The 26,095-nt window shown below is 38.5% G+C and overlaps 1 protein-coding gene across 1 annotated transcript; it reads left to right on the top strand.

Annotated features, from left to right (window-relative positions):
• Positions 1-324: 324 nt before the first annotated feature.
• Positions 325-26,095, top strand: Arl6 (ARF like GTPase 6). Its single transcript, XM_021184477.3, has 8 exons — positions 325-444; positions 6,668-6,817; positions 14,778-14,839; positions 15,173-15,241; positions 16,024-16,118; positions 17,828-17,957; positions 20,277-20,332; positions 25,273-26,095. The coding sequence occupies exons 2-8, from the start codon at positions 6,695-6,697 to the stop codon at positions 25,296-25,298; spliced, it is 561 nt and encodes a 186-aa protein (XP_021040136.1). The 5' UTR covers positions 325-444; positions 6,668-6,694; the 3' UTR covers positions 25,299-26,095.

The raw sequence follows: 26,095 nt of genomic DNA, 5'->3' as shown, positions 1-26,095 counted from the left end.
ACGGGAGCTACCACTCGGCTCCCAACGCATTGGCGGCTACCCGTGTCTTCCGTGCTCACACTTTCGCTAACAGAGTTCCTCTGCGGGAATCAGACCGTTCATTTTTTTACCCAGAGCTCTCCAGCCGCAGAAATGAGAACCTGTGGGCGGACACCTACGAAGCCTGAGTGGGCGTGGCTTTGGGACCGGAAGAAGCTCCCGTTGCCAAGGGAACGCCGCGCGCCGCGGCGCCTGCTCAGCCACTGATGCGCGCATCCAGGGTGAACCCGGCGGTTCTCCCAACTTGTAGAAGGGGCTGTGCTTGGGACAAGGGAACCTTCCTAAGGAGGCAGAGAGAGGAAGGCTGAGGCTCCTGGGAAGATCCCACCGCGGAAACGGGTACAAGAGTGCGTCCCTTCCTGTCCTTGTCAGCCCCTTGGCCTTTGGATTGACGTCAAAGATCAGGTACCTCCACCCGCACCCCGCTGTTTGTCTCTCTTCACCATCATCTGTGTGTTCTCTTTCAGCTCTGTTGGGTATGATTTTTCACGCCAATAGCTTCACCCTTGTTAACATATACACGACCTTTCCACGGTGTCTGTAGCTCTATGGAACCGGCGGCAGGATCCACTAGTTCAAAAAGTTCCCGCTACCTGTTTGCAGCCATTTCCACCCGGTAGACAGAGAATACCTCCTCCCTGTCCCATTTAGAATTACTCTAAACTATTACCCGTATTTTTTAATCCAAGTGAGTTACTATCTCTCATGTGTGAGAGATGGGGAAAAAAATTGAGTTTATTTGATGAACACTAAGGAGCCTTTAAAATGTTTTGAATTGCTTTGAGCGAATGCTGTTTGCTTGTTTGACTTTAATGCTGCCCAAGACGGACCTTTTTATACCATGTATGAATTATTTGGTTGAAATTTCATCATCAAAATTTTCTAACTTAATAAGATTGTTTTATTGGGGCAGTAAGAATGTGCAACAGCCCACACTACTATAAAGTTTAAAGTTTACAAAGTAGCATTTCTGGCGTTTGTCTCTGTCTCATCTCATCTTTCTCTGCAGCTTAACTCTAAGGTCTTAACATGTGGATAACGTTAAATCTTCAGTGCTTTTCTGGTAACCACCTAATCCTTTGGAAAGCCAATTCTCAGAAAGCAGCTCAGACACCTAAGTGTTCTTGATTCAAGGAGTTGTTTCATTTTAGCCAAATTTACTTTAGCTATCAATTCTGTCAGTGTTATACAATACATACAGTAAGACTTTTTACACTGAAGGTATATTTTGTTCCTAATCTAGCCAATATGATGGGTTGTTTTTCTTTTTTTATCCTTTAAAGCATAGTTTTAAGTCTAGTCTTAAGTCAATATCAACTTTATACCATGTTCTTTCTCCTCTCCCCCCACCTCTCTATTAATACTTGTTCATGTAGTGTAGTGCCTGTTGTGTGACCAGCTCTGGAATTGGAGTTACAGGTGCTTGAGAGCCTCAGTCAAATTCTGGTCCCCTAGAAGAGCTGTGCTATCTCTGCTGTTAAGAGTATAATTTTTGCCGGGCAGTGGTGGTGCACGCCTTTAGTCCCAGCGCTCAGGAGGCAGAGGCAGGTGGATTTCTGAGTTCGAGGCCAGCCTGGTCTACAAAGTGAGTTCCAGGACAGCCAGGGCTACACAGAGAAACCCTGTCTCGAAAAACCAAAAAAAAAAAAGTATAATTTTTAATTTTTTTCTTTCTTGTTTTACAGTGCCTGAGATTAAATCTAGGACTTTTGCACATTGTAGGCAAGCACTTTACCATTTTGCCACATAACCAGTCCCTAAGATTATACTTTTCTTTAGAAAATTTTAATAGACATGAATAGGGAAAGAGATTATAAAGCTAATTGTGTCCCTAATTTCAGCCCTGTCACAGCCCCCCCCCATTTGTTTTGGGTGTTAATTGTGTAAAACTTTAATTGGTGGTAAGAATGTAAACCCTTAAGCAAAAGCCCAGTTGCTTTATAAGAGTCTTCCTAAGGTAGAAGTTTGCTGAGAGTTTGGGACTGGGCAAGTTTTTGCTTGAGTGGCTACCTTAATCTAATTGTGTGGTGTTTTTATTTGTGAGTTCATTACAGTGAGGTGATTTTATTGGTAAGAACTTTTAAACTACTATTTGGAAGAAATTCAGAACCAATCAGAGGATGAAAACTGGCTGAGAGTGTTTTGTGATGTGTGTTCTCAACTTTATGATCCAACTCCAGATCTTTATGACTTACTACTCCCCATGCTGCAGATTCTGAGTCAAGCTCATCCTGCTCTTCTCTCTTATTGACTAGCCCGTCTTCCTCAGTCACAGTGGGTTTTGTTCCTTCTTAAAGAACATTTTATGGACTTACCTCAGAATAGCTGTACTTAGCCTTTGCAGAACTTTGTTGTGCCTAAGAACTTGCTTTCTCTAAACTTAAAAACAAAAAATAAGGACATGGAAGAAGACAATAAAACCAGCAGTGCCTCAGTCCCCCAGAAGCACACTTTCAGGGTATAGTTCTCTTCAAAGCTGAAGAAACTGGTAAATCGGAAAAAGGGACATTAATGAAAGGAAGCTTAGTGGTTCACATGACAAAGTATAGGGATGTGTGACTTGAGAGATGATGTCACAAACAGACCAATAGGTTTCCCAGATCAGGTTTCCCAGTTTGTGTGAAGTTGAAATATTTCCCCAAAAAGGTTCTTGTGAACAAGTCTTACAGACAGGAGTACTTTCTTTGTCCATCTCTTGGAGCTTTAGAGATCATATCAGCATATTAAAGAGTAATGCCCTGTAGAAGCTTATATAAAATTTCTCAAGCATCAGTGACCTTGAGATTTTGTTTAGAAGTAATCCCTAAGAATTTTCTTCCAGAGAATATAGTTTAGAATGTACAGAGGACCTATTGCTAGATCCAAACACATATAAGAATATAAAAAAGGGGGGGGGGAGTAGAAGGACAACCAGTTCTCTGAATCAGCTCTCATAACCAAGTACATTTCAGGAAAATTAGAATTTAAAACCTGAAAAATTAACTACAGATAAAAGAAACAGAATATTAGTTAATATGTTCAAAATACTAAAGAGAAGGAAATATTTCTAGACCTAAAACTGAAGAAAGAAACCAAAGAAAACCACCAATATCATCAGATAAAAGCTCTGTATTATAAAACAATTGTAATAAAGTAAATTTTAATTAAAATAGTTTGCAATACATATGCATGGAATATATACATGACTACATACAGTAATCAAAGCAGTAGCCACCAGATATAACAAGCAGCCCATGAGAGAAACACTAACTAAAAAGCAAGTTTCAGTGATATTCAGTTTTATTAGTGATAGAATAAACCAAATTTAAACACTGCTGTGGTAGGGTTTTTCATGTTGCACATAAAAAAGAATTGAAAAGCTCTTTAAAATTTTATATTCCCAAATATTTCAATAATAAATCTCAGGTATTTGAGAAAAATGATAGAAAGTCACAAAAGACTGTGGACGATGAATATCTATGATAGTACCTTTTAACAATCAATGCTTTGTAGTACTTACCCAGAGAGGAGACATGAAAAACAGAGAGGTTGTAATTTTGAAAATATGTTAAAGATTATATGGAAAATGAAAAAACATAGAAGCATTATATTAACATGCTTCCCTCTATAGGACTTAATAGCCAATTCTAACTAAAATGATAAATATGAATTGTTTTATGCAGCAAAGAAAATTTAAGATAGATTCATCAAATTCCAACTCCTAAGTTGGTATTCAAAGAAATGTTTTAAAATGGGCTTTGAATCTCTAATATGAAAAGGTTTAAACGACTACAAAGGTTAAACCCATTCTCATCCTTAGGATAAGAAAGAGAGCTGCCCATTAGGTATGCACTGCTTCTTTTAGGCACATCATTGAAAGTTGATGTTGTACTTTATACTGATAGAGGTCTCCCAAAAGTAATAAGCAAAATGTCAACGATACAGTCACTTTTCTTATGCATTTGACTTAGAAGCATCTTATTGATAGCCTTTCCTTCACATCCTTTGCTTGGGATGGCATAGCATAAAAGACATTAAAGGAGTTGTAACGTGTTTGAGTTATGTGACCTTAAATGAACATGAGAATTAATAAAGTGAATTAATGTTTCAAGAACTCTGGAAATTAATATTCAGAAAGCAAAGAAAAATACTTAGTAGACATGTATTGTGGCAGTGTTGGCAGTACTGGGGTGGTTGGTAAAAATTATTTTTCTTCTATCTAAATACAGTAACATTTAGGGTTTGATGACACCAAATGAAAGACCCTTAAAGAGCTTCATTTGGAGATGTGAAATGTAAATTTAACAGTACCATTGGGGGTAGGAGCAGTCAAAGCTACACAAAGCAATCGTATTAGCAGCAGTTGTATTTGGCTTCAAAGTAATTCTGCCTTGTATTGCTTTGGGGGGTGGCTCATTTTGTTGTTATTTAAAGACTGCTCTAGAAAGTTGAATAGCTTGGATGTTTTTAATATAGTAATTTGTTTTTTAAGAATTTTATACTTGTGTACAGTGCATTTTGAGCTTATCTACTTGCTATTCCCCAATTCCAATTCTTCTCGGGCTCCCTCCTCCCCTCTTGTATAATTCCTCCCAACTTTATGCTCTCCTCTCGCTTTTCTTTTAAAATAACCAGGAGGGTCCAACTAGTGCCACCCCGAGGCTCATGGGTGTGCAGCCATCCACATAGGCAAACAGCCAGTGGCCATGTCCCTGAAGGAAATTGACTCTCCTGGCAGCCATCCACTGCTAGCCTCTCAGATAGCGAGGTGGCCTCGTGAGCCCCCTCTGAGCTCCTGAGGTCACCTCATGAGCCCTAACCCAGGCTGAAATGTTGGCTGGCTTGGGCAGTTCTTGTGTGGACAACCAAAGCTAACCATGAATACAGTGGCCCTGCCATGTCCAGAAGTTTCTGCTTGGCGGCAGCTCCCTCCCCAGCTTCTGGCTTTTACAGTCTTTCTGCCTCCTTTTCCAGAATGTTTCCTAAGCCTTGGGAGGAAGAGTGTGGTGTAGATAAATGTTTCGTTTAGAACTGAGCCTTTGCAATTACTTATTCTCTGGATGTGGACTGGTTGTGAATCTTTATATCAACAACTATCCACTGCAAAAAGAAGCTTCCCTGATAGGGGCCGAGAGCTGCATTCATCTGTGGGTATAATAATAAAAGTGTAGAGAGCAGCTTATTACTGTATTATGTAGCACAATAGTAGTAGTAGGTTCTACCTTCTTATTCATGGGCGTGGTCAAGTTTGCTATACCAGGCATGAGTTTCTGCCCCAAAATCAGGCCTTAAATTCAACCAGAAAGCAGTTGGTTACCCCCATAACCCTCATGTTATTCTTGCACCCATGGACATTATACTAGCTCTCACAGTTCACAGATGATGTAGACTAGTAATGACCTTTTGCACCCAGTGTCTGCATAACACAGTGTCTGTACTATGAAAGCTAGCTATCAGGGAAGAAGTTTCTGGGTCAGTACCAGTTGGATTTCTCCACATAATGTGACCAAGGCGTGTGGTGTCTTCAGCTGTAGGATCTTAACATGAAGTTCCCATGGGCAGTAAGAGAAATGGCAATACCTTGGTTCATTGTTTGGGGTTGTCTCTAGGACCCTCCCCTCCTAAGCCAACAACTGAAAGGGAGATATCCCATACCTGACATTAATAGTAAACACTCCTCAAAGGCCTATCTTAAGAGTTTAGTCTCCAACAATAGGAACTCTGTCATGGGCTAGAGTATTTGCTATAGAAACAGAAAGCTGACAAGACAGATTTTTCTTCTAAAAAAATGATTCAGTTGAACACCTAAGAGACAAATTAGCAAATACATACATATATATGTATATGTGTGTTTATACCAAATATGTATATATGCATGTTTCTGTGTACATATCTGTATGTGTGAAAACATGTGTGTGCTTAAAATTTGTATTTACTTTTCTGTTCTATAGTGGTATTATAGTTAAAGCTCTTTTACATAAGGGTAGGATATTGTAAATAGTTAAGGAAATGTTAAATTTAGTAAGATTAACTGAAATTATGAAGGAATGTATCCACTATTCCCAAAGAATTAGTGGTAAATTACAGAACTATATAAGAGGTGGGTGAATCAGGTCATTCTTTGTTTATTAATAGAAAATGGAAGCAACCTGTAGAAAACAAAAACAGTAAAACTTATATAATTACAAATTATTTCAAAATATAAGCATCCTTTGTTTTGGATATTTACCTAGATGTTAAAGTGATATGCCTAGACCTTTCACTTGTTTTCTTGTCTTCTGCTTTTTGAGCTGTAGCATCAGGCTGTAGCTGAGCCTTGTTGCCTTTGTAGTGTTCCGTATTTCCCAGCCTCTCATTCATAAATAACTTTGAAAACCACAGTTGGCAAACTCCACATGATACTGAAGCTAACAAGAGTTACTTTGTGAATATTATAAATATGGTTGCTTCAGGGATGTTATTCCGTGTTGCCAAGGTTTATAAGCTGCAAGCCTGCATTTCAGTTAAGGCTCCTTTCTGATAATCGGCTTACACTGTTTACTAAGAATAAAGCCACACCGATGGGTTTGTGTGCTGCCATTAGCTTTAAATTTTTCATGTATCTCACGTGTAAAGTCCCTTTGAAATAATAATTTCTCTTCCCTTGCAGTTGCTCTTTAAATATTTAAGCCACGATATGGGGTTGCTGGACAGACTTTCAGGTTTACTTGGCCTGAGGAAGAAGGAGGTTCATGTTCTGTGCCTGGGGCTGGATAATAGTGGGAAAACAACAATCATTAACAAGCTGAAACCTTCCAACGTAAGTACTTCTGCCACTCTTGACATTTTCTCATACAGAGAATGGGAAGCCTAAGTTTTAAGTTACAACTTCTGATATTCATATGAAGGCCTATTGTTCTTGTTGGTAAAGGGGTATCAGTGAACTGTAGCTTACTGCATATACAACATATTTGTGAGTATGCAGGTACATCTTGATTATTAAGATGGGATATTCCTTTTTTCTTCTTTTATATTCCCCTAAACATCTTCACGAATTGGCTGTTTACTTATAGGTTGCACTCACTGTGTTTAAGTTCCGTGTATAATTATACAGTGGTGTGCATATCAGTGACAGATGGCAATTTTGAGTAACATGTATGAAAATATTAGTACTAAAAACATATAAAGTTAGCACATGCAACATATGATTCATAAGCCAGAGGTGGGCTTTGTTAAATATAATTCCTGATATTATTTCCTGACCCTTAAGCTGGAAGCAACTTTCCTGTCTTGGGGTTCAGAAAAATCATCCTGAAGATCCCAACTGCAATTCGCTTTGCTCCCCAACTCTGCTGCCTTTTTAACTACGCTAATAGCAGCCAAGAGGTGTTCCTTGAGTTGGCAGGTGTGGAGGTGCCATACCTGTGTTACTCAGGTGTAGCTGTTTTCTTCCTTACTGTTCCCAGGGCATCAGCATTAGTGAGCTTTCATCTACACGTGGGCACAATTTTTAGTTAATTAAGTGTATTAATCACAGAATCTATAGTACTCTCTTAGGAAAAGATTATAAAACTGATCCATGTCTCATTTTATAGGAAAGTTATCTCTTCTTGTGTATGTAGGTAAAATTTATTTTTGATTTTAGATTCAAACCCATTTTTTATTGGATATTTTATTTATTTACACTTAAAATATTATCCCCTTTTCCGATTTCCCTCCCAAAATTCCCCTATCCCATCTCCCCTCCTCCTGTCTCCATGAGGGTGTACCCCCCACCCACCCACCTACTCCCACCTCCCTGCCCCCCCGCTCCCCCCCTGCACTCCCTCACACACTGGGGCATCAAGCCCTCACGAGACCAAGAGCCTCTTCTCCCATTGATGCCCGACAAGGCCATTCTCTGCCACAAATATGGCTGGAGCCATATATCTCTCCATGTGTTGGTTGGTAGTTTAGACCCTGGGAGCTCTGGTTCATTGATATTGTTCTTTCCATGGGGCTGTAAACCCCTTCAGCTCTTTCAGTCTCTTCTCCAACTCCTCCATTGGGGACCCTGTGATCAATTCAATGGTTGGCTGCAAGCATCCACCTCTGGGAGAGCCTCTCAGGAGACAGCTATATCAGGCTCCTTTCTTCAGCAAGTACTTTTTGGCATTCACAATAGTGTTTGGGTTTGGTAACTGTTTACGGGATGAATCCCCAGGTGGGACAGTCTCTGGGTGGCCTTTCCTTTATTCTCCGCTCTACACTTTATCTCCATATTTGCTCCTGTGAGTATTTTGTTCCCCTTCTAAGAAGGACCAAAGCCCCCACACTTTGGTCTTCCTTCTTTTTGAGCTTCATGTGGTCTATGAATTGTATCTTGGGTATTCCAGCTTTGGGGCTAATATCCACTTATCAGTGAGTGCAAAGTGTCCACACTTTGGTCTTCGTTCTTCTTGAGTTTCATGTGTTTTACAAATTGTATCTTATATCTTGGGTGTTCTGACCTTCTGGGCTAATATGCACTTATCAGTGAATGTATATCATGTGTGTTCTTTTGTGATTGGGCTTCCTCACTCCGGATGATATCCTCTAGATCCATCCATTTGCATAAGAATTTCATAAATTCATTGTTTTTAATAACTGCATACTACTCCATTGTGTAAATGTACCACATTTTCTGTATTCATTTCTCTGTTGAGGGACATCTGGGTTCTTTCCAGCTTCTGGCTATTACAAATAAGGCTGCTATGAACATAGTGGAGCATGTGTCCTTGTTGTATGTTTCAGCATCTTTTGGATATATATCCAAGAGTGGTATAGCAGGGTAGTACTATGTCCAATTTTCTGAGGAACCACCAGACTGACTCCAGAGTAGTTGTACCATCTTGCAATCCCACCAACAATGGAAGAGTGTTCCTCTTTCTCCACATCTTTACCAGCATCTGCTGTCACCTGAATTTTTGATCTTAGCGATTCTGACTGGTGTGAGGTAGAATCTCAGGGCTGTTTTGATTTGCATTTCCCTGATGACTAAGGGTGTTGGACATTTCTTTAGGTGCTTTCGACCATTTGGGTTTCCTCAGTAGAAACAAAAAGAATTATACAAAGAATCAACAAAACCAGGAGATGGTCCTTTAAGAAAATCAACAAGATAGATAAACCCCTTAGCCAGACTAATCAGTGGGCATAGAGACAGTATCCAAATTAATAAAATCAGAACTGAAAAGGGAGACATAACAACAGATCCTGAGGAAATCATCAGATCCTACTACAAAAGCCTATACTCAACAAAGCTGGGAAACCTGGATGGAATAGACAATATTCTAGACAGATACCAGGTACCAAAGTTACCAGGATTAGATAAACCATATAAACAGTCCCATAACCCCTAAAGAAATAACAGCAGTCATTAAAAGTCTCCCAACCAAAAAAATCCCAGGACCAGATGGGTTTAGTGCAAGAATTCTATCAGACCTTCATAGAAGACCTTATACCAATTCTCTTTAAAGTATTCCATAAAATAGAAACAGAAGGAACACTACCCAATTTTTTCTACGAAGCCACAAGTACACTTATACCTAAACCACACAAAGACTCTATAAAGAAAGAGAACTTCAGACCAATTTCCCTTATGAATATGGATGCAAAAATACCCAATAAAATTCTTGCAAACTGAATCTAAGAACACATCAAAACAATCATCCATCATGATCAAGTAGGCTTCATCCCAGGGATGCAGGGATGGTTCAATACACAGAAATCCATCAATGTAATCCACTATATAAACAAACTCAAAGGAAAAAAAATCACATGATCATTTCATTAGATGCTGAGAAAGCATTTGACAAAATTCAACACCCATTCATGGTAAAAATCTTGGAAAGATCAGGAATTCAAGGCCCATACCTAAACATAGTAAAAGCAGACTTATTTTTAAGAATGAATTATTTTAGTGCTGTATTTGAATTGATGACTATCCTCAGCTGCCAGGGTATTTTTCACCCAATCAGTCTTTGTACGGAAGAATATAGTTTTGATTGGTGGTATATGCCTTTAATCCTATTCAGTAGACAGGCAGAGCAATCTTAATGAGTTCAAGGCCAGTCTGGTCTACAAATAGTGTTCCAGTTCAGCTAGGACTTTATTGGGGTGGGGGGTGGGGGTAGGGGGAGAGGTAAAAGCATCTAGGTCATCGTGAAAAACTCCGAAGCAGTCTGCTTATTCATTTGATGGTGTACTACATATTCAGGTGATAACTTGCTTATTCAATTTTTCCTCAATATCAGAGCCCTTGTCTTAGGGATTCTATTGCTGTGAAGAGACACCCTGACCAAGGCAACTCTTTTTTTTTATTGGTTATTTTATTTATTTACATTTCAAATGTTATCCCCCTTCCCCGTTTCCCCTCTAAAACCCACCAACTCATCACCCTCATCCCTGCTTCTATAACGTTGCTCCCCCCCCACCCACTCCTACCTCTCTGCCCTGGCATTACCCCACACTGGGGTATCAAGCCTCCACAGTACCAAGGGCCTTTCCTCCTATTGATGTCAGACAAGGCCATCCTCTGCTACATCCAATGCAGAGGATGTACATACTATGCAGCTCGAGCCATGGGTTGCTCCATGTGTACTCTGGTTGGTGGATTAGTCCTTAGGAGCTCTGCGGGGGTCTGGTTGGCTGATATTGTTGTTCTTCCTATGGGATTGCAAATCCCTTCAGCTCCTTCAGTTCTTCCCCTAACTCCTCCATTGGGGTCCCTGTAAGACAAAAATTTATAATGGCAAAAATTTAATTGGGGTTGGCTTACAGGTGCTGAGGGGTCAGTCAGTCTATTATTATCACACAAACATGGCAGAGTCCAGGCAGGCATGGTGCTGGAAGAACCAATAGTTCTACATCTACATCTGCAGGCAGCTAGGAGGAGTCTGCATGTGTTTCACCGTGAAGGTAGCTAGAACATTCAAGTCCTCAAAGGACCAACCCCAATTGACACACTTCCTCTAACAAGGCCACACCTCCTCTCATAATCCCAAAACTTCAAATAGTGCCAATCTCTATGACCAAGCATTCAAACACATGAATCTGTGGGGGCTGTGCCTATTCAAACCACCACAGACCTTAACTTGTCAAGCATTGAATATCGCATACCTACAGTAAGGATTAGCACTTAAATATGTTTTGGATGATAGATGAATAGATTATCTTTGGCCAGGGAATTTTGTTGATTACATGGAGGGTAAAATTTTTAGCAAGCATGATAAAAATAAGACTTCTTAGAAATTCTGTTCTGGTCCTGTTGATACTGTTCAAATCACTGCTGGACTCAGATGGTCCAGTCTATACTCCTTCCTTGTTGCCATTCCTGTCCAGTGACTGAATGTATTTGTTCCTAGGTAAAACAGAAGGAATTAATATTAGACATGACTCTGTTTTGGAGATAGGAGTGAGAGTGTGCCTGCTGTGTGTATAGGGGGAAATCGGCAGGCCAGAGATTGACTTCAGGCTTCTGCCTCAGTTTCTCTCCACCATGCTTTTCAGACATGTGTGGTTGGTCCCTCACTGAATCTAAAGTTTTTCTAGGTGGCTGGCCCCAGGGCTCCAGGACATCCACTGTCTCTTGTCTCCAGAGTGTGTGCTGTGCCCAGCCTGTACTCTGAATTACTGCAGTGAAAAATGAATTCCATATGAATCCCTTGTGTCCTAGTCAACTTCTGGAGCTTCTTTTAGTGATTACTTTTATCAGGACTTTGGAGAAGAGAATGTTGGGAATTTTTATCCCTTCAAGCTAAATTTTAAAAGGGAATTTGTGGAGAACCTAGGTAACTATGTAGAGGCAACTTAAATGTTCTACTTATAATTCAGTGAAGGCACTGTTGATAATTGGGATATATTTTCTGTGATATCCTTAAACTTTTAACCTTTATCATGTAGTTGATACAATAAATAAATATATAAATAAATAAATAAATAAATAAATGGTAAGATCATGGGAAAAAAGAACAAAATTAAGAAATACTTAATGCCAATGTTTGTTGTTCAGGGAACCTCAGAGTAATGAGGCAAGATCCTAAGTGCCACAAAATAGTTTTTCTAGCAAACAAGAAAAATACTTTAGGGAAAGTATGACTGCAGCCTGGAGGCTAAGAGGAAGGAAAAGCTGAGTAAACAGACTTCGGCGAGGCAAACCGGAGCTGTTCCGGGAAAGGCCTGGTCACAGCGCGAGAATAAGGTTCCGGTGCTCCCATTCATTTTCAGCTTCTCTCCCATTGGAATTTAAAGTTTACAAAAGTGCAGTACCTGAGTGAACAAGGTAATGGGAGGCAAATTTTCCCTTGTTCTACTCTTATTTTCACATAAAAGTTTCAAGATTTTTTTTTATTTAGTTATGGGTAAACATAGGAATAAGAGTAACCAAAATGAGATTATAATTATAATAATAGCAAGCATTTCTGGAATGTTTTTAGACACCATGGTAAGTTTTTTTATACCTATTAGCTCATTTAATTCTCATAATAACTTTATGAGCACGGTAATATCGTTGACATTTAAGCAAACCTAGCCTTAACTTGTGCCAGATGGCATAGCAAATTAGGAGTAATTAGGAGGCTATTGTAATTCAAAGCAACAAATGGAAAGGACTATTCTAAGGTAGTGGCACAGAGCCAGGAAAACAGAGAGTGAATCGCTTCATACATGGCACGTAACAATGGACAGAGTCAAGAATAATTTCTCAGCATCTGGATCATAAAAAGGATAGAGTTTTGCTTTGAATGAAGTTTGATGGAAATTCTAGAAGGCATTTAATGGATTCAATTGTCAGTATAGTTTTAATTGTCTGTGAGATCTGTCAAAGTGTATATCTTACCCGTCTCTTGGCCCTTTTTGATCTTCCTGTAGAACTCCCTAGCAGAGCTATCATAACTCACCTGTCTATCTTCCCTATGTGTCACTCTTCTACTTAGCAATGAGCTTTAGACATGCATGCTGTCAGGAGCCATCTAGAAAAGGTTAAGGCTAATAGGTGACTTTCCTGAGATGGCCCATCATTTTTGCATGACCTGCAATGGGTAAAATTCATACTTGCATGGTCTTTCAAAATCTCATCTCAGGATTGATTCTTATTGCTGATATGCCTTTCCTGACATTATTAAATTAGTCCAATAATTCCTGGGCATTAGCTCACCCTATTGGGCAAATTTTGTGCAAATCAATGAAGATGTTTTCCCTTGTAGTAATGCTATGTAGACAAACTGATGATTTCTTAATTCCTAATAGTGAGTCTATAGAATTCCTAAATTTATACAAGTAATTTTGAGCCGAAGTTATTTTAAAAACTGCAATTAGGACTCTGTAAACCTTCGTGTGTCATGGGCTAATTTCACTAGAATAGAAAGCAGGCTTGGAACAGATTTGCAATCAGAGAAGGCATTCCTTCTGGGCTGGCTCTGAAACCATTGTCTGATAACTAAATTTGTAAGCTGGGAGTGGACAATTTATTGTGGGTGCAAGGACTGAAGATGAAGTGTTCACTGGATAAAAGTTCAAAACTAGTGAGACACTAGGCAGACGATTTGCCTCTTGACAAAACCATGCTCAAATTAAGACATAAGAATGATTGTTTTCTCCAGAGCTCGTGTCTCTAGCTGCATAGGTAGCAGAAGATGGCCTAGTCAGCCATCATTGAGAAGAGAGGCCCCTAGGTCTTGCAAACTTTATATGCCCCAGTACACGGGAATGCCAGGGCCAAGAAGTGGGAGTGGGTGGGTAGGGGAGGAGGGTGGGGGGAGGATATAGGGAACTTTCAGGATAGCATTTGAAATGTATATAAAGAAAATATCTAATAAAATAATAAAAAATAAAAAGAATTATTGTTTTCAATTTGTAATGAACGTGTAGAACTAGTTACAGATAATAAATGTTTTATTAGATAACTAGTCTAAATGGAAACACATGTATACATGTCTGTTGTAACTTCTTATTCAATTTATGATTTGAATTTATGTATGAAAACTTGTGAACTTTTGAAAAAAGATGCTTGGACTACCATTTGGTCATGTATCCTAAAAAGAGAATAATTAAGGGCAAGCATAGAAAGTTGTTCCCCTTTATTCTCTGTCTCAGAAAGAAAGGCTGGAGTGTCTTAAGAGTGACTGCTTCTTTCTACAGAACTTTTTCTAGCCAACAAGGAATTAATGAGCTTCCAGCCTCTCTCAGGGCTAGGAAGGACCTGCAGGGAAGGAACAAAGAGAACAGGAGAACAGTTACTTCTTTACTTAATCCCCCCACACACACCCCCACACCCCCACAGTCCCCAACCTAACAGCTAGGTGTTAATCACCAGAGGCCACAGGTTTTCAGCCACTGAATGAGCAGTCACTTTGTAGCATCCAGTGCAGTTAGAGTTGACCTTTCCAGTGCAGTGGAAAGGTCACCTCCCACCTCAGACCTGCAGTTCTCCTGAGCTGGAGCAGGCCTCAGGCAGCATGCGTTCTAGTTTTCCTGGGTAGCAAGTTATTTCCCCCACTATGCGGTCAGTGCACTAACTCTATTTTCTAGAATAATCTTTGCCATAGGTCTTCCCCTTCCTACCATTCACTCTTGGGTCAAATGTCACTCCACTCCTGAACACTCTGTCTACGTGGTCATATGTTGATTGTTGAGAGCAGGGACCAGGTAGACATGAAGACTATGCCAAGCATACATAAATTCAGGATGTATGTGTTGACTGATTATGAAGTTCAATACAGGAACTCAGAGTGACTCTTCAAACCGTTTTATGTTTTCTCTTACAGGCTCAATCTCAAGATATAGTTCCAACCATAGGATTTAGCATAGAGAAATTCAAATCCTCCAGGTAACCCCCTTCTCTTTGTGACTAGGAAGCTGTTTCCAGACTTACCTGGAAATCATTTGTCATTTCAAATCTCATGGGCTGTGCCCTTTGTACCACTTCTGTTTGTTTACTCTCAGCCCTTAAAGTTTAGGCCAACTCTTAAAAACCTCATTAGTGAAGGAAGCATTTTTATGTTATCCATTGCAAAATCATATTTAGATTAATAAAATCATTTTCAATTTTTCTTGAATATTAACATCTATTATACTGTAGCCATGATGATTTAGTTGATAGAAAAGTTAACCATTTGATTTAGTTGCTTTAAATACACTAATGTTTTGCTTTTGTTTATAGTTTGTCTTTTACAGTGTTTGACATGTCAGGTCAAGGAAGGTACAGGAATCTCTGGGAACACTATTATAAGTAAGTGTTTTTGTGAATGTTGCTTAACTATATGGCTGCACTTTAATGACAAATAATGATTAGAAATCCAAGTGATTATATGGTTTCTGCTATAAAATGTGACTTCCTATAATTCCTGACTTTGTTCTTTCTGGTTTTGATAGCGATTTCTAAGAACCCCCTAGACATAGTGGTGCATGCCTGCTATCCCAGTTCTTGTAGTGCTAAGGAATAAGAGTCACAAATTTAAGGCTAGCCTGGGCTATATAATTTAGAAGCCAGGCTGGGGGAGGGGGGGGGAGGGGAGGGGAGGGGAGGGGAGGGGAGGGGAGGGGAGGGGAGGGGAGGGGAGGGGAGGGGAGGGGAGGGGAGGGGGAGAGACACAGAGAGACGATAATTGATTATAACAGTCACCTTAGCTGATACTTTGCTCTTTCCCCATTACTCTAACTCCAGTGCTTTCAAATGCTATATTCACTCACATCTGTGGGATATGTGCAATCAGATTCCACAGCTGCACTTAGTGAAAAAGTTGTTCCTTATTCAAATGATTTCGTCAAGGAAATTATAGATCATAGATCAGAATTATTACTAACCATATTTAGTTGAAATAAGATTGTTTTAACAGCAGATAACCTGTTTTATGAGTATTTCTATACAAGGTGTTTTTTAAAGTAAGCAGACATACTATTCAGTAAGTACTTCAATTATAGCAGCTGCCAAGTTACTAGGATCCAGATGTTTGAGACCACTTAAGACTGCATGTGGTAGTAAACTAATTTCACTGTTCTTTCTTTATACAGAGATGGACAAGCCATTATTTTTGTCATTGATAGTAGTGATAAGTTAAGAATGGTTGTGGCCAAAGAAGAGCTTGATACCCTTCTGAATCACCCAGGTATCTGTGTAGCTTCTTCCACCATTGGTATCTGTGTTTTGGGTTCCCTCTGTATGTGCTGGTTTGTTCTTTAGTAGAAGAAAAGATGATTATGAGATGGAATTATTTTCTATTTAAATTTGTAAATTTTAAAACTTTATAATAACTTGGCCTATTTTTTTTTTTAGATTTCAAAGCTTTTTGCAGAGTTTGTTTGTTTTTATATACTGGCATTTATTTCCTTATCACTAAAAGTCCTACTTTCTCAAATATATAAATAACATATTGTAGTAAGAGAACAACATTTAGATGGAAGAGATGAGGGAGGAAGTAGGTTTTGGTGCAGAAGGACATGAGCTCCGTTGCTTTGGTTTCTTGATTCCAGCGTGTGGTGGCAGAGGAGCTACTATGCTTTTGCTTCTTTAGCTTTCAATGTTAACAGAAAGGAGGAAAACTTCAAGTAGGAGGAAGAGGAACTGGGCTGTGGTTTTATTATTTATCATTTTATATATGAATGTTATGTGTGCCCTAGGCATGCAGGAGCCCACAAAAGCCAACAGAATGTGTCAGAGCTTCTGGAACTGGAGATATGGGCAGTTCGGTACTCCTGTCCAATTTATTTTTAAGTGTTGCTTAGGTAAAAAGATAAATATATGCAGTAATTAAGTTGGTGAATTGATTTTTATGCAGAATTAGATAAAATAGTTATAGCTGGAAATATGTTGTTTTTTTTCTTTTTCTTTAACAAGATGTAAAGATGCTGCTCTGTGTTGCCTTTCCTGTGGAAAGCAAATTGCACAACATTGGACAGGTAGCAAGAAAATTCTGTTACCACCTACCACTTATGGCTTCTAGTTTGCACTTGGCTTCACTCAGCAGCTCAGGGCACTTGCTGCTGAATCTGGCCTCCATCCTAAGTTTGAACCTACAGAGCCATATGGTGGACAGAGGGAGAGAGTTGACTCTTTCCTATGAATTATCTTCTGACCTCCATGCATAGCATGACACACCTACATACACGAACATGTACAAACACACACACATATACATGTACACATACATACATACAAACATACATGTATACACACAATTAACGAATACAGTTAAATATATAAATGTTAAAAAAAAAACTGGGAAATCTTTTCAAAACTGTAATGGGAAAAATAGCTGGTTAAAAATAATGTCACGGTGTGGGGAAAAAAAGTAATGTCACTTGTTCATTGTACTGTTTATGACTTATAATTAATCCACTTCCTCCTCTTCTTACTTGAGGTCTGTATGTCTTGTGTTGACAAGACAACACAGAAGTCTTTTTGCATAGATACTTCTCTATGACTGTGAGGTTCCCCTTCTCCAACCTTGCTCTTTGGTTTAAAGCACCTAGCCAGAGTCTTACCAAATAGTTTTAGTTTTTTTTTTCTGTTTAGATCACTGGTTCTCAGCCTTGTAATGCTGTGACCCTTGAATATATCTCCTCATGCTGTGAGGACCCCAATCATAAAATTATTTTGTTGCTACTTCATAACTGTAACTTTGCTACTGCTATGGACTGTAAAGCAAACATCTCATATGCAGGTATCTGATATGCTGACTCACGGGTTGAGAACGGCGGGTTTAGATGACTGTTTATATCTCTAAGGGTTTCTGTATGTGTATTTCAGTTTTAGGAGGCTAGGGCCAAGTCATCCAAAGCACGAGAGGCATCACGATGGGGTCCTTTTCTTTTTCAGATATTAAGCACCGTCGAATTCCAATCTTGTTCTTTGCAAACAAAATGGATCTTAGAGACTCTGTGACTTCTGTGAAAGTGTCTCAGTTGCTGTGTTTAGAGAACATTAAAGACAAGCCGTGGCATATTTGGTAAAAAAAAAAAAATTGTATTTCTCATTTTGTCTTTCTGAAAAGTCTGTGAGTTCGTGTATTCTTTAGGGTTTTTGTTTTTTGTTTTGTTTTTGACATTTTATAAATGGCTAAGCATGATAGGATGTAAGCTAAATATTCGCTTCACAGATTTGCAAGTACTCATGAGAATACTGCTTTTAACTTTACAAAGCCTTTGATGCTAGAAAAAAAGTATATTTAAAAAAACAAAAAAGCCCTTATAGTGAAAAACATAATTAAATGTCCCACTCACTCTTCTGGCTTCAAACACAGTGACTTCCTTTTTTACCTGAAATCAGCCAAGCCTCTATGGTGTCACCTTGCCTGAATCATTCACCAAATCAATTGTTCTGTGTTACTATTGTACCGCACCATTACCATGTGGGCTCTTTGTTGCTTATTTTATGGTGGGTTAGCTCTATTTTTGACAAGTTTTGGTTGCTGCCTTATTTTTCTTTTCCCACTTTTGTGACTGGCACATGTTACATATACTATAGATATTTGTTCAAATGAAGAAATAGAGATAATGGCTGTATATGGACATACTAGCAGTGTCTGAAATTCATGTGCATTAGTTATTTCGGAAAGAGTTCTTAATTAACTCTTGTGTTCTACTTTTCTGAGATCCTCTTTTGCTACCTACCCTCCTGCCTTCCCATGTCCTAAAGTGTCCCTCTATAGCAGTCCCTATATGTTGTAAGAGTTACAGTAATATTTAACAGGAAGTTGGACACAAATCAGAGAGTCTACTGGTGATAAAAGTGACCAAGCATATAAAGCAAGAAAGTGGAGCCTCAGAACCCCAGTGTGGACTTGGGGTGGGAATGCAGCTCTGCTCCTAGCTGAGGAGCTGTTGACATTTTGATAGTTAATGGGAGAGGGAGAGTTAGTTCAACCAAATACACAGTATTTGACACAAACTGGACTGATTAGGTTTTAAGACAGAGAGAGAGAGAGAGAGAGAGAGAGAGGAGAGAGAGAGAGGAGAGAGCATGAAGTTGGATGGTTAAGAAGCTGGGAGTGAATATGATCAAAATGCATTGTATGAAATTCCAAAGAATTAATAATACTTTTAAAAAGAAAAGATTTTAAGAGCTAGCCTTGGTGCTGAACAGAGTAGCATTTAAGTAAATGCTAGAAATATCTCAGGATTCTATGAGCACCCCTGCCCCCTACCCAAGATCCCTCTGCCAGGAAGGAAATAGTGAAACCTTTTTTGCTTTTGAACAGTTGGGGGAGAGACAGGGCTACTCTCTGGTTGCTGAATTTGAATCTGAGGTCCAGTGGTATTTGATAGTTAAAGAAGAGTGTTTGCTCTAGTTCTGAGTCTTACAGCTTTTCTCACAGTAAACAGGGAAGTGGTTCAGAGAAATGCCCAGGTTTGTAGTCACCTGCTGACACCTCCACCAGTGGACAAAGCTCGTTCCTGTAGTACTTGTCTCGAACTATGAGTTCTAAAATCAATAGCTTGGGGAGTTTTGGTGTAAGTGATACTACTGTGCCTTGCTGTTACCGTATGTGATGAAAAGTGTGCTGTGCATAATTGCTTATCTTATACTGTTTGTTTCCGTCTTCCTACTTGAAAGAATTCTGTAGGTTCTTTACTATACTCTGCGTAATGCTTCCTCCAAGTGAATGATATAAAACAAGCTCTAATTACTCAGAAACTTTAATTATATATTAATATGGTCATGGATTTTAAAATAAGTTACTAGATCTGTAACATGTAATGTTGTCATAAATTCCTGTATTTTCAGAGTAGAGTCTGTTCAAGCAATACTTAGCAAGATTGAACTGTTATGAGACCCTGTCTCAAAAATAAAACAATAATCACAATAGCAACAAAACCCATGTATAATTATAGGATTTTACTCTATAAATAACAAACTACATTTCAAACCAAGTCAGTAGATTCTTTGACTACACTGTGATCTATGTCTAACATTTCTAACTGATAAATGCGATTGGAGCAGTGGGTACAGTGAGGTAGGATAGTGAGTGCTAGAAAATTAGGTAGGACAGTGGGAAAAATATTATGTTCTTTATATCACTACAAATCTCAAAATTTGTCTCAGATTTTTTTCCCTAGTCCTGAGACTCTAATTTCCTAATTATATAATATATTTCAATGGAATATAGAATATTATTAATATAACATATTATATTCTATTTCAGTATTTAATTATTCTTGTACAAACATATATTATTAGTATGTATTTCTTTGCAATATTGTTTCTTACTCGTAGAGTTGTATGTATGACACCATAAAGTGGATTTTGTGTGTGGACTTTATTTCAGTGCTAGTGATGCCATCAAAGGAGAAGGCCTGCAGGAAGGCGTGGACTGGCTCCAAGGTACATCCCAAGTTGCTGCACAGCTGTTGCCTGCTTCTGTTTCATTCATTCATTTCATCTTTATGTTTTAATTTTATTACATCAATTCCCCTTCTTGTTTTTATTTCTGCTGTCAGAAAAAGCAGTACAGTAAGTACCTGATACCTTGTTGCATTTATGTTGCTGTATTTTTTCTAGCAGATTTCTGTGTTTACATTCAGTAAATAGAGTAAATCTGGAAAATGGTTTTAATGTATGGACCCAGATTTTCATTAAATCTAGTTGCTAAAAAACACATCTGAAGTTTGGGACAAACATTAGGCCTTACTGTTAATAACTAGAACAAAATGACAACTAATTTTTTTATGAATCACGATGTATAATATTACATATATCTTATACATAATTTATATGTATATTTTAACACTCATTTAGTATTAAATACTATTAAATGATATCTTGTTTATTTCAGTTCAGTCAAGATTAGATAAGTATAGTTTTCCCTAGGGTTGTAGCGTCTGTATAAGATGTGTAAGAACAGCTTGCAACATGCAATGCAGCAGATAGGTGTGTATTGTGTATGGCCTTTCTCAAAAGCCGTTCTGGCCAGGTCAGAAGCTTTCATGTTCATTCTTCCTGGGAGGCTCCTACCCTGAAGGAAAGTAAAAGAGAATCAAATTCTCATAATTTTAGGTTATAATATTAGATATGTGTGGGATAGTTTTTCATTTTTCTTCTTCCATTCTTTGGAAACTCTTGGAGACTTACAGCTTTTTGTGTTGGGTGGAAAAGTAATCCGTTTACAACTGCTTCACAGAGATAGATAGAACTTGGTTTTGTAACAGCCTGGTTTTTTTGTTTTGTTTTGTTTTGGTTTTTGGTTTTTGGTTTTTTTTTTTTTTTTTTTTTTTTTTGGAGACAGTTTCTCTTATAGCCCTGGGTATCCTGGAATTCACTCTGTAGACTAGGCTAGACTTAAACTTGGAGATTTGTCTCCCTCTGCCTCCAAGTGCTGGGATTAAAGGCCCACCTGGCACAGACTTTCATTTCTAGTTGTATTTATTCAGACAAAACATTTACTACTAAATTGCAAAGAACATTCCAATCCTATTTTACAAGTAACAAACAAACATCTTTAATGGTCCTAAATATTAGTAAAGGCATTTTTTCTTTGAGCCGATCAACTTCAATTTTTAAATTATTTTAAGAAGTATTGGGGATTATGGTATGGATTTCCAGAAGAAACTGTTGGGTTTCAGAAAAATCCAAAGAATATAGAGAAGTGAATTTTCATGGCAAATTTCTTCCTTCACCAGTGCTGACCATTGCTCCCAATGATGATGCAGTGCGCAGTGGAAGTCCTGCCAACACTCTCAGTGTAGTCATTCCCACCTCAGGATGAGATGATGATAGCTGAGAGGACAGCGAGGGTTTACTTTCTTCCCCAGCTCCCTGTGTATATATTTTTTGTCTATAGCGATAGCCACTAGGTGTCAGTAATGACCCAGTTTTACAGTTTGACCAGTTTTCAAGACTTGGTGTGCAATGTTTATTCTGATCTGTTATCTTACCTCCCAAGTCTTTGTGAGAATAGCATATTGTTAGAGGTGCTTTTATGCCCTTTTGTTGCATCAGCCTCTGCAAGGTAAGCAGTAGCAGCCTTGTTGCTCTGCGCACAGGAGTAGTAGCAGAAGAGCTGGACCTTTGAGGGAGCATTGCTTTAAAAACAAAATCAAAGGATATATCAGCTTTTTTTTTTTTTTAACTAGATGATCATTGTATTTTCTATAGAAGAGTAAATAGTATAGATTTTTATTGTTCTCAGTTATGTTTGAATATAAAGAAAGATAAGCACCTATCTTTCAAAACAAGTAAATAAAAGAGACTAACCAGCTTCTAATGTCACATATTACCTTAAAAAAACATAGTAAAATCTAACTGTAAAAGACCTTTGACCTCTATTCATTTTACTTTCAGAATCCTGAAGTTCCTAGCGAATTAAACAAGGTTCATCTTGCGCTGATCTAATCATATTTATTTAATATTGATTTTTTTGTATAATACTAAATGTTACATATGATTATATTCTCATTTGAAAGACTTGGTAATTTTATATGTTTAGTGATCAGTATAAATTTTCTAGTTCTGAAACTTTCAAGTGAGACGTTTTTGGGGGGGAAGGAGGAAGGGTTTGGTTTGGTTTCTGAGGCAAGGTATCACTATTTGTGTAACACTGGCTGACCTGGAACTCACTATATGAATTTCCCAGTGATGAGACTACAGACATATTCTACCTTCCCAGTTTTCAAGTGAGATTTTTTTTTTTTTAAAGTTTTCCCAAAGAGTGAAACTTGTTTTACCATATTATAGGTAAGTTGAAAAATCAGTAATGCCTACAGGTTTCAGACTTTAATCTTGTTTTATTTTATATTGAATACCAAAAATGATTCCAGGACATCCACCCTGAGCATAAGCAAATACACATTGTAGACAAGCACTCTACTTCTGGTCCTACAACCTTAGCCCATTTACAGATTTTTGTGTGTATATTTTACATACTGTGAGCATGAGTATTCTAATGGAAAATAGAGGACTGAACACACACTCCAGTCTCAGGTATCACTAGTAATAAAGGCGGCATTTTTAAAAGATACTAACTTCACAAACATGTAGTAAAAATGATGATCTTGTTTGGAAAGCTGGGTATCTGATGGATGTTGATTGGCTTAACAGCCGCTCCCCAAAAGCCGACTCCTAAGCTGGCAGTATGAAATGATAGTACACAGCCTAGTTGACTGACGATCTTCTCAAAGGCTCAGAATATGCTAGTAATTGAAAATAATATAGTTAAAAATAAAAGATGGATCTGGAACTAAAAAGAGAAGACATGACTCCCTAAACCATAAAAAAATGTTTTAAGAAATATCCTTTGCAAATAGTCAAAACACTACCTCTGGACTGGAAAACACCAGACACATCTATGTACGGTAATAGTGAACTGAAAGCAAAGAGAGGCTGCAAGCTTTTGTATAGAAGAATTCTGTGGTTCTCATCTGTCTGCTACTCCACCAGGCAACGGTAGAAGGAGACGGACAATAGGGAGGGTCGTCTGAGGAGTCAGACTAAAGAGTAGGCAGAAGATAAGTTGTCTCTGAGGAGTCAGATTAGGAACTAGGCAGACGACCCAGCACATGCCTTTAATCTCAACACTGAGGCTGAGGCAGGCAAATTTCTGAGTTTAAGGCCAGCCTGGTCTACAGAGCAAGTTCCGGGACAGCCAGGGCTACACAGAGAAATCTTGTCTCAAAACAAAGAAAGAAACAAAAAAGGTAAAGGAAGAGTCAGAGGAAGAAGTAGTAGAAGTAGTAGAATTAGAGGAAGGAGGAGGAAGAGGAGGAGGAGCAGGAGAGGAAGAAAGTAGGCCGGCTATAGGAAGAGTCATCTCTGAAAATCAGGCTTCTCCAAGAAAAAAGTCACTAAAGTAATAATTGTGGTGATTTCCACGGAAGTGTCTTAACCAGATGCAGTAGAATAGTGGCCATATTTGACAAACTGCACACACACTTATGATGTCTAGTCTACCTTTAGTTGTACTCATTCATATAAGCCAATAGCAAAGTGTCCAGATGTCTGAGGATAAAAATATGAAATACACAAATGAAAACTTGTAAGAAAGGGGGAGTACAGGTACAGGATATAGGTTAAGAAAAACATTTCAAACAGTATTGGAGTTTATCCTTTAAAATATGTCATTTTTACAAATTAAAAGTTAAGATATGATTTACAGAAAAGAAATTCCAGCAACAAATAAGTCAGTTATATGAAAATAAGAATACTAACAATGAGAACTCAACCAAGAAAAACAGTGCCCTTTTCCAGGAAGCAGGACAGAGGGATAAGGAACAAAGTTGGAAGGCAGGCATGATGGTACGTTCATGTAACCCTGGTACTCAAAATGCTGAGACAGAAGGACGGAGAGCTCCAGTGGCACATCTTACCTCAAAAGAAACAAAAACTTGGTAGAAAACAAGACAACCATGCCAGGAGGTTGAGGTCCACACCCTTAATCCTAGCACTTGGGAGGCAGAGGCTTTTGCAATCTTCCTGAGGGGGAAATAGGTTTCATATCAGGAAAGAAATTGTTACAGCACCAGCTGCATGGGATAGTACTGACAGTCTATGATACTGGTCAGTGCCCGGAAGAGATCATGGAGAATACACTGGAATCACATACTCGGGCAACGTCAGAGTATTGTGACAGCAAGGGAAAACCACGACATCCAGTGACCCATCTTCCAGTGTGCTGGTAAAGTGCTCTTGTGTTGGTCTGAGGTCTGAGGGAGTTCAAATCCCCAGGACATATCTAATCCCAGTGTGCCTATGGCAAGATAGGGAAATAGGAAAAGGTTGTGGGGCAGCTAGCCTGGAATACACAACAGCAAACAACAAAGACCTGTCTTAAGATAGAAGATGAAAACCAACACTCCGTTGTTCATTGACTTCCACACATGGACCATCATGCCCGTGCACACACAGACACATGAATATGGACACGTGCATCATACACTAACTAAAAAGAGAAGGATGGCTAGATGGATCAGGAACTGGGAATGAGCATAAGGTTGCAAAGGAAGGCTACTGACATTTCAGGAAATACTCTGTATTTAGTGAGTTGTAAGTAATTCCCTTGAAAAGAATTAATTGTAAGTAATTGGTTCTTAGAAGGAGTAATCACCAGAGGAACTGCTCCCTGTCTTTCTAATAAGCCATAAAACCTGTATTCTTTCCTTACTTACAGCTTCTATAAAACTTAACGCACAGTTTTAATTGTACCTGAAGGAAACAGATGTATGCATAGGGCCTTCCTGTGTTCTATAAAATTGCCTTGGAGTGATTTAGAGAATAGAGTTGCTATTGTTTCCCTTGTGGGGCTGACAGTGTCTTTGTCTGTCTGTCATCAGATCAGATCCAAGCTGTGAAGACGTGAAGAGATAGTCCCTGGAGACCTCAGTGATTTTCAATGAATGGAATCTGCGTAAGGCATACTGGATAATCTCAAATTTATTTTAAAAGATATATGTAACTAAGAATTTTTTTAACCACATTTTGCTTGCTTTGGTGGACTCTGGAAGAACGTTTTAAGGACTCTAGGACTTGAGACATTGTTAATCTGGCCATTAACTATACAAAATCTAATATTTCTTTTTAACTCCTTAGTTACCAACTTCTTGTTAAAGTCTACATCATTGTGATAAGTAGAATGTATAAATACCACTTATAAGCCATCTCAATATCCTATCATGATTTATGATATATTTGATGTATTTTTATTTTCAATTGTTTTCTAAAAGTTTAGTTCATTGTATGACTTTGAAGTGCAAATTGTGTTAGTGAAACACCTTTAAAGATTTATAAGGGATCCCAGGTAATTAGTATGTATGGAATTTTTATTGTGTCACTATCAATAAAAAATGAAATACACCAACTAGAGTGTTCTGTTCATGCTGAAAAGAATAATGTGTTGGTGTGGTATTTGGTGTTTTAATTGCCAAATATTATCTGAGGCCAACTAAACTGAATTCATTTCCTCGGTGCCTGATGAAGGGTTCCGTCCTTTCTGCTCAGGCCTTGCCCTGACACCTGCATGTGTGCGTGTTGTTCACAACTGTGAGGGTCTGGGTGGTGATCAGGTCATAAATGTAATGCATCCCTTGCCTTCACGGGAATCAATTTAATGCGGGAGATCTGAGAACATTTCATATATGATTGATACATTTTATTGCA

This window comes from Mus caroli, unplaced genomic scaffold (genome assembly GCF_978045245.1).
Source record: "Mus caroli unplaced genomic scaffold, Mus_caroli_1 scaffold_17, whole genome shotgun sequence".
Taxonomy (NCBI): domain Eukaryota; kingdom Metazoa; phylum Chordata; class Mammalia; order Rodentia; family Muridae; genus Mus; species Mus caroli.
This window is presented reverse-complemented; position numbering and strand designations above follow the sequence as displayed.

Excerpts from the sequence above, each read along its gene's own strand:
- Arl6 (XM_021184477.3), top strand. The coding sequence starts at position 6,695 with ATGGGGTTGCTGGACAGACTTTCAGGTTTACTTGGCCTGAGGAAGAAG. Across the intron at positions 6,818-14,777 it reads ACAAGCTGAAACCTTCCAAC|GCTCAATCTCAAGATATAGT; the intron begins GTAAGTACTTCT and ends TTTCTCTTACAG. Across the intron at positions 20,333-25,272 it reads AGGCGTGGACTGGCTCCAAG|ATCAGATCCAAGCTGTGAAG; the intron begins GTACATCCCAAG and ends GTCTGTCATCAG.